Here is a 16708-nt window from a genome sequence, read left to right as displayed (position 1 = left end):
TCGAGAGTGCTTTAAAACCAGCAAAGCAAGCAGGGAAGTCACAATAGCTAAAAAAAAATTATGGTTAAATGGTTGAAACCTACTTTTGTACTGATTATAATATCCCATGTCTATCATCCTCAGGTGGGAAAAGGCTGCTGTGCCGCCCTCAAAGCAATGGGCTCCATCGTCTACGTCACAGAGATCGACCCCATCTGTGCCTTGCAGGCCTGGTAAGACTCGGCTTGTTGAGCTTCTTACGGCTCCCCGCTGGGGTCGACGCATCATCGATCACATTAGTCTTATGCTCTTTATCTCTTTCTCCCGACACAGCATGGACGGCTTCAGGCTGGTGAAACTGAACGAAGTCATCAGACAAGTGGACATCGTCATCACCTGCACAGGTCGGGGTCCAGCCACTGTCTCTCTCTGTATTTCTCTCATTCACTTTTGGCTGGCGAAGTTGAAGGGCATAAGGAACTTGTGTCAGTGTTCATTCAGGATGACTGGACACGTTTTCAGTCGTTGTCATCAGTGTCTAACAGCCACTAATCAAGTTCTCAGCTCAGCAGCCAGGGAGTTGTCCCGAACACTTAATTGGAGCAGAGAATTACTTGTCTCTCTGCTTCATTACCTAATGCTGCTGGCAGGCCTGGAGCAGAGGGCTCTCTTAAGGGTGACTGCAATTGAACAGAAAGGATAATAAGGTAGAAGGGGGCGCATGGCATTTGTGAAAGATTTTCCTAATAAAGTTACAAAGTGGTGTAAAATAAATAAAACAGGACAAGCATTAGCTCTAATAAGGTACTGGTAATATTGGTAGCTAGGTCAATTTAGTAGAGCCCTCGCAGCAAAATTCAGAAAGCTGTAGTGAAATACGGAAGAAATTAGTTATCGGTTGATTTAAAAAGTAATGAACATCTTCCTCTCTGCTGCTGAAAAACCATGCATGAAATTATTCATATCCTTTGCAGCTATATTCAAGTCATCCTTCAGCGTGCTCCCCGTTTACAAAACTGTAACTTTACCTATACATCTATCTTAAAGATGCACTACACAGACAGGTCGAGCACTCCAAACTAAATCACATTTTCAGACTTAATTAACTATGCTAAATGGTGAGATAAGACGTCATTAAAACCTAATTTTACAGAAATGGATATAGGATTTTAAACCGTCTCGAGTCCCTTTTCAACATGTCATTTAATTAAAACTTCAAATACACTACTCTCTTTCTTTGTGTATCTTTTATGTCTATTTTATAGGGCTGTCAATTGATTAAAATATTTAATTGCAATTAATCATTTTTCGATCTGTTCAAAATGTACCTTACAGGGAGATTTGTTAAGTATTTAATACTCTTATCAACATGGGAGTGGACAAATATGCTGCTTTATGGAAATATATGTATATATGTATTATTGGAAATCAATTAACAACACAAAACAATGACAGATATTGTCCAGAAACCCTCACAGGTACTGCATTTAGCATAAACAATTTGCTCAAATCATAACATGGCAAACTGCAGCCCAACAGGCAACAATAGCTGTCAGTGTGTCAGTGTGCTGACTTGACTGTGACTTGCCCCAAACTGCATGTGATTATCATAAAGTGGGAGATCAGAGGTCAAGGGACCCCTGGCCATGACTGTTTTTCCTCGCCAAAATTTAGACGAGCTAGTATGTAGACATGGTTGGTACCAATGGATTCTTTAGGTTTTTCTAGTTTCTTATAATACCAGTATCTTCACTCTAGCTCTAAAACTGAGGCCAGTACAACATAAAAATCGCAAGTCGTGTTGATGCGCTAAAGAAATTAGTGGCGTTATAACTGTGTTAACACGTTATTATCACGTTAACTTTAACACCCCTAATATTTTACATTTTTGCTTTCTCACTGTTTTAACCTCTTGCTCTTTGTGCATTTGTCCTCGTCTTTCTTCCTCCTCTTCATCATCTCTCTCCCTCCCTCCATCAGGCAATAAGAACGTGGTGGTGAGAGAATACCTTGACCGCATGAAGAACGGCTGCATCGTCTGCAACATGGGACACTCCAACACCGAGATCGATGTGGTCAGTTACCAACTTGTATTGACTTTTGAAGTAACAAGAATAATAATAAAGAGTATACCAAGAGACATGATGGAAGATCAAACCATAATCGAGAGTCAGCAATACAGAAACAAAAGGAAAGCAGTTCTTGATAACATGTGACGGACAGTAAAATGCTGTAGTGGTCAGAATGAGGTCAGTAGACTTCAGCAAACGATGATCCATAACAATACGTCTAAAACTTAATTAAACTTTTTTTCCTCTGGGCGGTGTGGCTGATAAATCTGTTTTTAAGTATTAACATAATTTACTACTATGTTTTACCACTTTGGTCTTTCACAATCCCTTAATGAAGGTTATGATCCCACTGCTTTGTGTCATTGTTAGAACAGCTTAGTTCTGCAGTAAACAAGACGTTTAGGCTTTTTACTCCTGTGCTTATGCAGAGTGTCTTACAGCGAGTGCAGCATTAAAATACAATAAAATCATAATAGCAACCATTAATATAGATTCACCTGACCATAAAATGGTGAGACAGAAGCGCTAGAAGCGCTTTTTTTTTCAAGCAGACAGTAAATCGTGGAAGTAGTTCAGACACTAGAGGAAGTTGTGACTCACTTCTTAAAGGTCCTATCCTGGAAAAGACCGAGCACACTGAGTCAACTTCTGGCCCGTTATGATAGATGTGTGACAGCTCAGCCCGACAGAAATAAGAAATGTAAGAAGACGAATGGAAAAAAGTAATCGCAAAAACAAATAATCACTCATGGTGTTGTGCTCATCCTGTAGGCAAGCCTGCGGACTCCTGAACTGACCTGGGAGAGAGTGCGCTCTCAGGTGGACCACGTCATCTGGCCCGACGGCAAGAGGATAGTGCTGCTGGCTGAGGTACACACACTGGCACACACTCTTACTCAGAGGATTTTGAAAGAACACATCAGTAGAGGAACTTTAAATTCCTCTTTGAGGAACCTTTAAATTCCTCTTTGGATGTTTGTTATTATTTAGTTTCACCGATATGATGGGACTCAGATTTCATCAACAAATTGAGTTGTAGAAAACGAATGAGGGATCATACAGACGCATACGTACACAGAAAGCCGGCATATGCACATTGCAGGTTGTGTATGTGTGTGTGTGTGTGTGTGTGTGTGTGCGTGTGTTACAAGCCGTGACAGAATGAGAGCAGTCTGTCACGGCCAGACAGACAACCTGCCAGCCCATCCATGTCTGTCTCTGCTGCTGTTTGATCTCCAGCAGGTTTCAGCCACATCAGTAATTGCGACTCCTCCGTCACCACTCTCTGTTCCATCAGTTCTGATCCAAAATAGAGTTTGTGTTCCAAAAAATATAATTTATTTAAATGAGTAATACATCATCTTAATATCATCATTCAGTATCTCTGAAATAAAGACCATTTTAGATTTTGTTTAAAGTTTAAAAAGATACTTTTTTCCGTCCTCTTTGTTTCATAACTTAGTTTTACAATGTAATACTATACACGCATACATTTATTCATACAAATTCATGATCTGTGCTTGGCTGTATTGCTAAACCAGAGAGAGAGAGAAACGGGCCACGAAGACCAGTTTTGTCAGATGAGACAGTCTCGGCTGTGGAGGCTCTTTGTGTACAGTACTGAGGGGTCAAAACAGCCCAATAAAGAAACTAAAGCTTCTTCTCCAATTAAAAACACACAATGTTAAAAGAGCATGGGAGCATTAAGGCTAATTAAAGGTTTGATTAGTCATGTGATTTTTAGCGTGCACTGGACATTAAAACCTCATTAACGGTTTTAATTCTGCTTTTTTATCTCGCAACAACAATACAACCTTTCTCTGTTCCCCCTCCCTCCTTGCTGCGGTGTTTCAGTTTTACATACCAACTACCTCATTTTCTGCAACACTTGGGATCTCACAAATTATCTCTCTGCAATGCAGCATCTCAGACGCAGCAGCAACAGTTCAGTATTTTGGGTAAACAAATCATCTTTCTTAATACATGTTGCACAGCAGTAACTGTCAGAGAGAGGAGAGAGAAAACAAACAGTCGCTTATGAGATTTTAAAAGCAGGAACTTATTAGTATGGGATCTGAAATAGGTTTCTCTTTTCTAACACATACATCATCTCAGCCAGACTGCACATCCTGACACTTTGTTCTCTCAACTGCAAAGTTAAGAACCCGTGTGCTTTTCCCCTGCGTACTCTAACCTTGTACTGCTTTGTCTTCCTCCACAGGGACGTCTGCTGAACCTCAGCTGTTCCACTGTGCCCACCTTCGTGCTCTCCATCACCGCCACCACCCAGGTAAAACGGCAGATCAGTTTCTGTCTCATTCACATTGTTGTACACAATTTAGATTTGTATTTTTACTAGGACTGTCATGAGATTTAAAATATTTAATTGTGATTAATCGCATTATTGTCCATTGTTAATAGCGATTAATCGCACATATTTTCTATGTTATAGACTGGAATTTTAATTCCTGTTTAAGTTTTGACCAATTTGTTGCTACTAGGGCTGTCAATCAATTAAAATATTTAATCACGATTAATCGGACATTTTTAATCTTTTCAAAATGATTTGTCAAGTATTTAATACTCTTATCAACATGGGAGTGGACAAATATGCTGCTTTATGCAAATGTATGTATATATTTATTATTGGAAATCAATTAACAACACAAAACAATGACAAATATTGTCCAGAAACCCTCACAGGTACTGCATTTAGCATAAGAAATATGCTCAAATCATAACATGGTAAACTGAAGCCCCAACAGACAGCAACAGCAGCTGTCAGTGTGTCAGTGTGCTGACTTGACTATGACTTGCCCCAAACTGCATGTGATTATCATAAAGTGGGCATGTCTGTAAAGGGGAGACTCGTGGGTACCCATAGAACCCATTTACATTCACATTTCAGAGGTCAGAGGTCAAAGCACCCCTTTGAAAATGGCCTTGTCAGTTTTTCCCAAAATTGAGTGTAAGTTTGGAGCGTTATTTAACCTCCTTCGCGACAAGCTAGTATGACATGGTACCACTGGATTTCTTGGGTTTTCTTGTTTCATATGATACCAAACTGAGCCTGCTACAACTTAAAAATCGCAAATTGCGTTTATGCATTAAAGAAATTAGTGGCGTTAAATTTGACAGCCCTAATATTTTACATTTTGTACTTTGCTCTCACTTTATTTCTGTTTATCACTAATAAAGATGTCTATGCAAGAAGTTGTTTTTGTGTGTGTGTGAGTAACTCTTGTGTGTCTCTGCCCAGGCGCTGGCTCTGATAGAGCTGTACAATGCCCCAGAGGGACGCTACAAACAGGACGTTTACCTGCTGCCCAAGAAGATGGGTAAGATTTTTGTCAGTTCAGAATTGAAGGGAATAAAACTTGAACAAAGACTGCTGAATGCAAGAATAAAAAAATACATAAAATAGAAGTATAAATGCCCATCAAACACAGCCAGATACCAGGCCAGGGAGATGCAAAATAACCTTGTTTGGTACTTAAGTAGCCACCAAGCAGGAAGTGATTACAGAGAGTTTGGTTCTTGCCCCGGCAGAGAGCCAGCAGGCATATTGCATTTATCTCAATAGACAACACCGTCTCATCTGTTCAGTCCAGAGTCGTCTCCCTTATCATTCACAGTAGAATGAATCCTGTGTGTATGTGTGCGTGTGCACAGCCTGCAGCATGTCTGCAGCGTGTGCCCGTCACATTTGTAAGCGTTCCCTCGGCGGGTTAGAGCAGAGCACATGCATAGTAAAGAAACAACAGGGAGCCAAATGTAGGTCACCCTGTCAGTGACGGCTGCTGCTACCACGGCACACACTGACAGAAAGGATGATGGAGAGAAAGAAGGAAGCAATGAAAGGAAAAGCTGAGATGAGGAAAGAAATGAAGGAAGGAAAGACACAAAAGAAGGATGAGGAGAGGAAAGCAGATGAGGAGGAAGATGGAAGAAGGAAAAGAGAAATTGAGAGACGATAAATCCCTGAAGCCTCCCACTTCCTTTTCTCATTTGAATGATTAATCAACCACAGATGCCTGATGAATGTTAACATGTCCCTCCTCTCTCTTGCCCTCCAGATGAATATGTGGCCAGCCTACATCTTCCTACATTTGACGCACATCTCACAGAGCTGAGTGATGAGCAGGCCAAGTATCTGGGCTTGAACAAGAACGGCCCCTTCAAGCCAAACTACTATAGGTAAGGAAACAACTTCAACACACACCTGTAGTATGATAGTATAAGGGAAGAAACTATCCGTGTTTCCATTCACATATTTTGATGTGCTTTTTGAAGTAACGCATTAGAAAATCTGTATGTCCATACTGGTATCGGAACTGGTAGTAAATGTAATTCTTGCCACTTCAAAAATGCTTGAGGTGGTTTTTGCCTTTTTCAAAAAAGAGTTGATGCGCTAAATGGATTATGGAAACGCCTTTGACCAATAAGTTCTGACGTAGCGAACATGTAATTCACAAGACTGATCAACTGTTTCCGCTGTCTGCGTCTTCTCGGATATTTCCATAACGCGCTAATGCTTGTCTGAGTCTCCGGACATCATGAACCATGGTCACTATTAGCTGACATGAAAGAACAATTAATACTTGCCCAATTCAAACAAATTCCCAAAGACCCCGAATTTATTTGAATTTATTTCCGTTTCGCAACCTCTACTTCTTTACATTACATTCATTACAGCCTTGCGTAGCCTAAAGCGCCAACTTCTGATGAAACTACGCTGTAGCTGAGTTTATTTGCTCCAATCCAGTTGATGGAAATGCACCTTTTTGCAACATTTAATTTCAGTTTGTTTAAAATTTGCTTGACAATTGAATGGAACCACGGCTACTGTAACGTTTGAGTCTTGCACATACAGGGTTGGGATTTTTTTTCAGGTAGTAGCAACACCTTTTTATATCTACAGCAACTATCATACTCACTGCTTTCTCTTTTTTCTCCTTAAGGTATTAAACCAGGGTCGGGGTTGGACTGAAGAAATACAAATACTCCATGAATGGCACAGACTCATAGAGGGAGAGGAGGAGGAGGAGGAGGAGGAGGAGAACAGGAGGAATGACGGACAGACAGAACAGTGAACACACCGGCTTTATATTCGGGGGGGGGGGTAGGGGAGGAGCTCTGACTGAGCCTGAGGGGGAGGGGGGGGGGTCGTGGCTTTCCCTGCGCTTATGGCAGCCGTTTTATTTATTCACACTCTGATATCATTAACTCTAAATCTGGAGCTGCTCCTGCCATTCGCCATTAGCTAGCTCCCCGACGTCTTCTCCTGGAAGATGTTTTACTTCCCTTCTTCTCGTCATTTCAACACCATTATTTCTTTCTCTTTAGATGCTCATTTGTGTGTCGAGTTGTATGTAAATCCTCCATCCTCCCTTCCCATTGCCAGATCTTTTATTGTTTAACTATTAAAGATGAAATTATTGTTGCTAAAAAGATATATACTATAGAAAAAAAAACTTGATTTAAAAAAACAAACAAAAAAACAATCTGTATGAATGAAGATGACCGTTGAAAATTTAGCGACGGACACTTTTTCCTGTCCTTTTTTGTTGTTGTCTTTTCTTTTCTACCTGTGATTCTGTTTTTCTCTTGTGTAATATTGCGAGGGCGGGGTTAGGTGGGATCTCAGGGTCCAATCATATCATGTCTTTTATTTGATCGTTTCATTGAGATTCACCGTTGTGTCTGTTTTTAAACATTTTTTTATGCGTTCTGTCCCTTCTGATCAGCCTGTAGTTTGTCACAACTCCTTTCTTAGTATGACTGGACGGTGGCCGGCTCTTCCCACCTGTCACTCAAAGCCACAGTGAAACCATCTCATTGGCTGCTTCTTTCTCGGCTTCCAGCTGCTCACGCGGCGCCAGTGTTGAAGTAATGAAAAGTATTTCAAGCTTGTGAGAGCTAACCTTTTTCATTTTGTCTCTTCCTTTTTACCACGAATGACTATACTGTATTAGAAGCATGGCAGGCTGTCAGATCATTACAAGGGGTATACTGTATATTTAGATATTTATATTGAAATTTAAGAATTTTCTATCTTTTTCTCTCCTGCGCCATCCTTACTTTTGAAAAGAAATCAACATATGTCATAAAAAATAAGCAATTAAATGTTCTAATGATAAGTGTAATAAATGTACTTAAACCTTCACTTTGAATACTGTGACAGAAAATATTTACAGAGATACCAAATGAGCAGCGAGTCGCTACCTGGCCGGTACTTAAACAGATATCTTCAATCAGGTCCTCATTGGAAAGTATGGTGCTGTTAAGATTTACTGTACTTACCATACACACCACAACTCTTTGGTACTCACAGATGCAGTCAATGGGTTCAGTTTAAACAATACAATCTGGGATCTGATTTCCATTATGATTTATACTCTTTCCATCCAAGAAGCACATTTACCTTTCTCTGCAAATTCATGTGCATTTGCCTGTAAAGGGATTTTTCACCTTTTTTTTTTTTTATAAAGATCTCCAAACTTGGCGTGCTATCCCTGATATATTTTAGTTCCTTCTCCCCCCCCACCCTGAAAGGCTTATATTCTACCGGTACAATGAGCTGCACAGTCATCATCCTCGGCAGCTCGTCCCCAGCTGACCTGACGGTGGAAATTAGAAAGTCCTGACAGTCATTTCACCTGACAGCCAAGTGCACCCCGCCGCTACTCCGGCTCTGCACCTGAACCAATCGGGTTCTCTGCTAACCTGCTGTGAGACGCTGCCAGCTCTACTCTCTCTGAGAGGGATCAAATGCTTAAACACACAAATACGGTAGCTCATTATCCAGGTCTGAGAATGTCCTGTACTGTATATGGAAAATTAATTTAATCAGTTTACAGATTTTGAACAGGAGGAAATAGCACAAAAATCTTTGTTTACCTGTTGAATACTTTGGCTCATTCAAAATACGAATATGCACAATTCATGCAATTTATGTCGTGACATTATGAGTAATATCATTACATGATATTTAATACCAACCAAAGTATTTAAAGGAATGTTTTTGAAATTTTGGGAAATATCCTTGAACATGTAAACCATTCTAATGTTTGTATGAGAAATATGCTGCTGGGAGCCATTAGCCAGTTAGCATATGTTAGCATAAAGATAACAAAATCCAACTAACGGCACCTTTAAATTAGGGTTTTTGTATTAATTAAACAAAACTGACATGTTAATCAGTGAGCTTTAAAGGTGCTTGTAGGTGGACTTTGTTACTTCAGGGTAGCTGTTTCCATCTGCTTCCAGTCTCTATGCTAAGCTAAGCTAACTAGCAGCTTGCCCCAGCTACAAATTTAGCGTACAGACATGAGTGGGATTGATCTTCCCATGTACGTCTCGACAAGAAACTGTATTTCTCAAAATGTCAAACTATTCCTTTTAAATTTGGTAAAAGCAAATTAAAGTCTAAAGAAATAGACATGTTAAAGGTGCGTAGGAGCCTCTCAGACAAACCTAGCATACGCCCATATGCCGCCATGTAATGACAAGATCCTACACTGTGTCACGGCCCACACAACCTCAATGTCACTTTGTTCCCTGCCAATGTTTGTGCATTTTCTCCGTCTCCTTGTGCTGTTGAGAATCCCCTCTTAAAGTAGTGTGACCTCTTGTCAGTGTAGCTCTTGAACCTGTCGTCTTGAGTCTTATTTTTCCCTTTTTTGTAAGTGTGAATGTGCGTTAAAGAGTATGTTACCTCTTGAGAGAAAGCTGATTATAGATGATGACGTGTGTGTGTGTGTGTGCGTGTAAATGTCTTTCTGTGTCTGTACGCATCCTCTTTTTGTTGGCCATGGTTGCTTCGTTAAACCGCTGCCTCAGGATCCTAGCCTGTGCGTAAGGGAGAGAAACCATTTTTTGTTTTGTCAGCCGTGAGCTGACCAACAGACGGGTGGGCAGGGGAAGACACCAGCATCGTATATGTATATACATACTATATACAGATACGACAACCTTTAAAAGTATAGGACGGTAAAAGAAGAATCCACTCCTGTATTTATTGTTGTAAATCCTCATTCAGTGCAAACTGGCAAAATTCTCAAACATGTTTTAAGTTGTCTAATAAAGAAGAAAAACAACCTTGTTTAAATATTGCAAGTGATAATGGTAGATGATGAGCAATAATTTAAAACATTCTGTAATCTTAATGAATAAAGATGTAAAAATTGTAACCACTTTGTGTGCGTCTCCTTGATTTGACTCCTTTGCGACACATAATCAGGCACTTAATGCAGGCATTTGATGTGTGTTGTTCCGGTCTCTTGTCATATTTCTCAGTATAGTTGTGTTGATGTGACGTGTGTCAGGGGGGAAGGGGAGCCCATGTGTGCAGCTGCTGAGGTCTGTCACAGCCACAGTGATCTCATCTGAGCCAGCAGCGAACAGACAGGGACATCTCTGGCATCAACAGCTGGCTGTGATCCTTTATTTATTCTGGACACACAAATCAACATCACAGGATTAAATTTACAACAAACCAAACTAGGATTCAAAGATTTCCAAATGTCAGCAGCACTGATTCTCTCAACTTCTGTTTCTTCCCCTTAAAAAATGTTCTGAACAAAGTTTGACAAGAAATAACTTGGCAGAAACATATTTTGAGATTTAAATAAAGTTGTCGAAAAGCTAATTTCCTCGTTCAAAGCCAGATCCAATTTAGTCAATCTTATCTGTAGACTTTTAAACACTGGATTTTAGGGGAATATTTTGTATTTTTTACAAAGAGAATTCCTGCAAAAGCTTCACTACGATATCATTTTTAAAAGGGCACTCCAAAAATACACAAGATCAGTTTCCTCATGTCAAACTTCTGAGCCTGTGAATATAATTGTACAATGTCATCTGTGGATCTGGAGGAAATAACCCTGATGATGTCACCAGGGTTATTTCAGCTTGAAGAATACTAATTATAATGGAAAGCTTGCACCAGAAACTCGGGGGCATGGAGTTCAAAGGCTGTGGGCATTATGGGAATCGTATCCCAGCGTTTTTGGAGCTTTACCAGACTAAATGTCAGGATATCTTGGACGCTGGCACTTTGATTTTGACTCCCAAACTTTTTAAAAGTGCACTACTAAATTACTGGAATACTTCTTTAAAGTTAAAAATATATATATAAATATATGTGTGCCACTTTTTTTCATGTAATAATAGTTAGGAAATGGTATTATCTTTCTTGCAAAATCCCTTTATCTTCTTAAAAAGCGGTATTGTTAATGGTTACCTCAAAATCACCAACAAACTGCAGAAATAAAATTTTTAACAATCTGATCTTCTCTATGAAATGCAACTTTTCTCCCTTATTGATGTGCTGTTGTATTGGTTTACACTTTTTAATTATTATCCAAAGTATCTATGGATTATAGCTTTGTCAGGCTTGAGTCTAAATTGATTCAACCCGCTGTGAATAATTATTTAATTATGAACTTGTCCCCCCGCCGTCCTGCCATGTGGTCACGTTCATGAAGCAGAAGCTCAAGCCTACATTGAACTGTGCAATCCAATCATGTCACCTTAAGTGGTTTTTCACAGTAAAGGGGGGTTTGTGTGTGTGTTGGTTGGTAGTTGAGTGTTTGGCAACCTACGTACCAACCCCCACCTCCACATATCAATAATTCACTTGCTCCTCTGAAGGGAGGGTGACGGGAGGTGAAGAGCCTGCAGGGGGGCCCTGCACCGCCACCTCCACCTCCACCTCCTCCTCCATCTAGCTTTTAAACTGGAGGAGTCACACAAATTAAGAGGCAGACACATGAACTGATCTGGACCCCTGACAGCAGATTGTATTACTTGACGTTTTATTACCAAGGAGAAAATGTTGTTTAATGTTAATTCAGTTTGACACAGTTGGTGGGAAACATCATCCATCAGACAAAGCTGGTAGATTTTGGTTGTTGGTGTTTATCTACCATTTACCAAACTACAATATGCTGCCCTGACAAGCCAAAACACAGTAACTATAATATTACCTTTTTGAAAATTTGGAAGTGCTACAAAACATTTAAAAACTAAACCACAGTAACTGAAAAAATTATTTTTAGTAGTATCAGTAAGTGTCATCTCAGCCTCTGACTGCTGGAGGTCACGTGGTTAAGAGACCTTTTTATAACATATTCAAATGTATTAAATTACAGATTTATTACCAGACGCCACAGCATGTGGCTGGTATTGTTTTCACTTTGTGAGTCTGTCTGTGTGTCATCATGGCCAAATGTGGTCCTATTGGACAGCTACTGTAGCAGGAACTACCACAGAAGTGGTTTTGCCAGGTGTTTATGTGTCTGTATATGAACAGATTTTTTCAACGCAATAGCGTCACAATCGTGTAAGATGAAGTCACGAAACTTGTGAGTCGTGTGGAGTTGATATCAAAATTAAGGCCGAGTTCAAAGGTGGGTGTAGTCTGAGCAAGGGCACCATAGGGGGTAGAAAGTGGGGAAGGGGCCATTGGCCACCTACTTTACGACCCTGGCCCGATTTGGTGTCGTGGCCGGTGTGATCTCATCACAAGACGGTCTCTAGTTTTAGTTTGTAGCAACATTGACATGCAAATAATTCATTACATTTTCATACAACGTTTAAGTTTTAAAACTTTTTATTTTAGTTTATTTTTATTAAATAAAAGCCTGTTTTTCTGCATTTTCAGCAATAGCCATTCAATGTATTTGCATTCTGTAATTAACTCTCTGTATTTATCTCTTCAAGTGGCGGAGTCCGCCATTCAAGTTGCCTTCACAAATAGAAGGGATTCACAGGAAACGATGCATGTACTCCAGCTTTTGTAAGTTTAAAGGTCCCATATCGTGCTCATTTTCGGGTTCATACTTGTATTTTGTGTTTCTACTGGAACATGTTAACATGCTTCAATGTTAAAAAAAACATTATTTTCCTCATACTGTCTGCCTGAATATACCTGTATTTACACTCTGTCTGAAACGCTCCGTTTTAGTGCATTTCAACGTAATTGCAATGGAATTGCGTTGCTAGGCAACAGTTTGGGTCCATGTTTACTTCCTGTCAGCTGATGTTATTTACATACGCTGAAACAGTAAAACAACTGTGACACATTAAAATGTTTACGTTTCAAACTGTGTAATGGTCTAAATATTGTATATTTGTGACATCACAAATGGACAGAAATCCTAACAGCTTGTTTCAAACGAACAATTTCTGAATACGGGCTGTGTGTATTTCTCCATATATTGAGCGTTTTGATAGTTTAACAGTATTTATATAGCACTTAAACCTGCTTTTATAATGTAAAAGACATGAAAATCTCACTTTTTAAAATATGGGACCTTTAATATTAACATATTTACAGATCTTGAATGCACCTCCAGTGAAAATCAGGAATTAAAATGTTTGTGTGCTAGTCATGTTTACTTTTCGTCTATGCTTTCATAGTCCTATACACCTGTATATATCTTTCTAACCATTTTGCTATGAGGATGTTGATGTGTATTATACCTTTAGCATCTGACATCATTACCTCTCTACCTTAGTGCACTGACCCTGTGTAACACCACCTCGGTTCCTCTCCTGTGGTCAGCTGATGCTCCTCTCTGCTGTTGACTCTCTCTAACCCCGCCCTCTCGTGGCGCACAGGGACAGCGAACCAAACAGACAGCAGCAGGAGGAGGAGGAGGAGATCCTCAACTTGGGCTCAGGAGGAGCCGGTGCTGCTCCTGGCGCGGTGCAGTCACACACAGCTCTCCACCGGACCGGTATGCTCTATCCGCGGAAGGAGAAGTGATCCGCACCGCGCAGACCGAGCAAGATGCAGGCGGAGGACATGGAGGTACCTATCATTAATAACCTTAACGATAACGGAGACAGACAGAGGCCGAAAGGGAAAGATGTGTTCAAGGATCAGCAGAAGGAGTCGGAGGTAAATTTGGAGAGGCGTTTGTGGACAGTCTGTTACTACCGATTATGGTTTAGTAGGAGGCACTGTGTGTGAGTGTCTGTCCATGTGTGTGTGTGTTGTTGCTGGGGAGCTTTCAGACCAGCTCAATGTCCTCTCCATGCAATGAGTCCATGTCTGAATGTCCTCTCCATGCACTGAGTCCATGTCCATGTCTGAATGTCCTCTCCATGCACTGAGTCCATGTCTGAATGTCCATGTCTGAATGTCCTCTCCCTGCAGTGAGTCCATGTCTCAATGTCCATGTCTGAATGTCCTCTCCATGCACTGAGTCCATGTCTCAATGTCCTCTCCCTGCAGTGAGTCCATGTCTCAATGTCCATGTCTGAATGTCCTCTCCATGCACTGAGTCCATGTCTGAATGTCCATGTCTGAATGTCCTCTCCCTGCAGTGAGTCCATGTCTGAATGTCCTCTCCATGCACTGAGTCCATGTCTGAATGTCCATGTCTGAATGTCCTCTCCCTGCAGTGAGTCCATGTCTGAATGTCCTCTCCATGCACTGAGTCCATGTCTGAATGTCCATGTCTGAATGTCCTCTCCCTGCAGTGAGTCCATGTCTGAATGTCCATGTCTGAATGTCCTCTCCCTGCAGTGAGTCCATGTCTGAATGTCCTCTCCCTGCAGTGAGTCCATGTCTCAATGTCCATGTCTGAATGTCCTCTCCCTGCAGTGAGTCCATGTCTGAATGTCCATGTCTGAATGTCCTCTCCCTGCAGTGAGTCCATGTCTGAATGTCCTCTCCATGCACTGAGTCCATGTCTGAATGTCCTCTCCATGCACTGAGTCCATGTCTGAATGTCCATGTCTGAATGTCCTCTCCCTGCAGTGAGTCCATGTCTGAATGTCCTCTCCATGCACTGAGTCCATGTCTGAATGTCCTCTCCCTGCAGTGAGTCCATGTCTGAATGTCCATGTCTGAATGTCCTCTCCCTGCAGTGAGTCCATGTCTGAATGTCCTCTCCCTGCAGTGAGTCCATGTCTTAGCTGGACAGCATGCAGGCAGGCAGACACCGAGGTGTTATTTTGGCAACCGTCTCCTATAAATAACCCAGCAGTGATCCTACAGTGGTGCTCAACGTGGAGATTGCAGGTGGTGAAATGGGACTGACTGCTGCTGTCAGGGCCACCACTACCAAAACACAGCTGAATATTACTGTCATTTACTATTTATGGGGTTTGATCCTCTTGTAGGTGATTATTCCATGGATTATAATATATCCTTATCCCTCCTAGTTGACATTGACCTTCAGTTCATTGATTTGTTGACTAAAATGAAATACATTTTGATAGTCAGTCATTAAGTTACCTACTACTAATAAACATTTGCAGGTTAAGGCTTTACAGAATAGTTATCACATATCATTATAGATGGGGTTGTGACCAATTTAAGACTTGACTTTGACTTCTAGTAACCATGCTGGTAACATGTGATGGACATTGATGTTGTATTTTTAAGAGCATGATTTGTTTATTATACTGTACTGTACTTGGATTTAAGGCAGCAACTAACAATTTATTATGGATTAATCTGTTAACAATCTTCTCCATTCATCACTTAATCATTTTCTCCATAACACGATAGAAAATAGTGAATAATGCCCATTATATTTTCTCCGAGCCCGACGTGACTTATTTATATTGCTCATTTTACGTGACCAGCAGTCCAAAGCCCAAATTTAAAATCATATTATGACAAAGAAACCAGCAAATCCTCACATTTGAGAATCTGGAACCATCAATTGTTTGTCATTTTTGCTTGAAAAATGACAGAAATTACCAAAATGTGAAAAAAATACGAAATTGATCAATAATAAAACTAGTTGTGAGTTGCAACCATACAAGATTTCCTTTTATCCAATCCTAGAGGCTGAGACGTACCAGCTTACAACCAGACTTGATGTGATTTGATGTGTTTGGAGCCAGTATCTGAAATATGGCCCAGTGAGTCTCCTCTGCTTCTCTGAACATGAAGGCTGCATGGCTCATGTTCAGTCTGATGATGACTGTTTTTAGTGCCGTGCAGCTATTATTCATCTCCTCATGAAAAAATTAGAAGATGTGTTTCCATTGCTGGGCTGCTCAGCCCAGATCCATCAGAGAAGTTAAGCAGTCAGAGCTGATGTCCAGTCACCACTGACGCGTGTGTTGTTGTTTGAGCACATTGAATGGTTTTGAGGGAATTGGAGCATATTCATCCCACAGCCGTTGGATTCTGGGTCGAGGGGTTGTGATGGTTTGGTTTGGGTTGAATGACATGGACGTTGAAAGCACTCAACGTCAAAGCCATATGCTGATGCCGATACTCCCTGGCTACTGCACTGGGCTCCTATGTCTGTCCGTTAACCTCAAATCTGATTCACTCATGAATGTAAATCGTCCGTCGTTTGTGCCGGGTAGAGCAGTCGTCTCTCGTCTATGTGGCATATGTTGGTAGGAGTGGGGGTGGCCCGTGCCTTGACATTGTGCCCAGTGTTTGTGTGGGAGCACAGAAGCGGGTGCCAGTTTGGAGCGAGGACGGCGTTATCAGCTGGCGACAGAGAGAGGGGAGAGAGACTGGGAGGAGGGACAGTGATGGGGACTGGATGAGAAAATGAAGGAGAGAGAGAGGATGAGCAGCAGAAGCACAGAGAGAGACAGGCAGGGTTTTCCTGCGTTGATGCTCATGGGAATGAAAGAAACGAGCGGTCACTTCAGTTTCAGGGACAAGTCGA

General features: G+C 41.0%; 2 protein-coding genes across 16 annotated transcripts in view; both read left to right on the top strand.

Annotated features, from left to right (window-relative positions):
* ahcyl2b (adenosylhomocysteinase like 2b) overlaps positions 1 to 10243 on the top strand; it is a 50685-nt gene extending 40442 nt beyond the window's left edge. For 4 of the 10 annotated variants that reach the window (XM_074626404.1, XM_074626405.1, XM_074626408.1 and 1 more), the window contains exons 10-17: positions 124 to 212; positions 313 to 383; positions 1960 to 2054; positions 2823 to 2921; positions 4273 to 4341; positions 5311 to 5389; positions 6128 to 6248; positions 7013 to 10243. In XM_074626404.1, coding sequence (XP_074482505.1) covers positions 124 to 212; positions 313 to 383; positions 1960 to 2054; positions 2823 to 2921; positions 4273 to 4341; positions 5311 to 5389; positions 6128 to 6248; positions 7013 to 7019 — 630 coding nt within the window. In that variant the 3' untranslated portion in view covers positions 7020 to 10243. Of the gene's footprint in view, positions 1 to 123; positions 213 to 312; positions 384 to 1959; positions 2055 to 2822; positions 2922 to 4272; positions 4342 to 5310; positions 5390 to 6127; positions 6253 to 7012 lie in introns of those variants that run through there. The other 6 variants (XR_012592804.1, XR_012592806.1, XR_012592803.1 and 3 more) reach the window with 3 other exon arrangements.
* A 3464-nt stretch (positions 10244 to 13707) lies between these two features.
* Positions 13708 to 16708, top strand: part of strip2 (striatin interacting protein 2) — a 33476-nt gene continuing 30475 nt past the window's right edge. For 4 of the 6 annotated variants that reach the window (XM_074626401.1, XM_074626399.1, XM_074626400.1 and 1 more), the window contains exon 1: positions 13708 to 13959. In XM_074626401.1, coding sequence (XP_074482502.1) covers positions 13849 to 13959 — 111 coding nt within the window. In that variant the 5' untranslated portion in view covers positions 13708 to 13848. The remainder of the gene's footprint in view (positions 13960 to 16708) is intronic. The other 2 variants (XM_074626403.1, XM_074626402.1) reach the window with 1 other exon arrangement.

Source organism: Sebastes fasciatus, chromosome 23, assembly GCF_043250625.1.
Source record: "Sebastes fasciatus isolate fSebFas1 chromosome 23, fSebFas1.pri, whole genome shotgun sequence".
Lineage (NCBI taxonomy): Eukaryota > Metazoa > Chordata > Actinopteri > Perciformes > Sebastidae > Sebastes > Sebastes fasciatus.
Note: the sequence above shows the minus strand (reverse complement) of the source record. Positions and strands in the feature narration are given on the sequence as shown.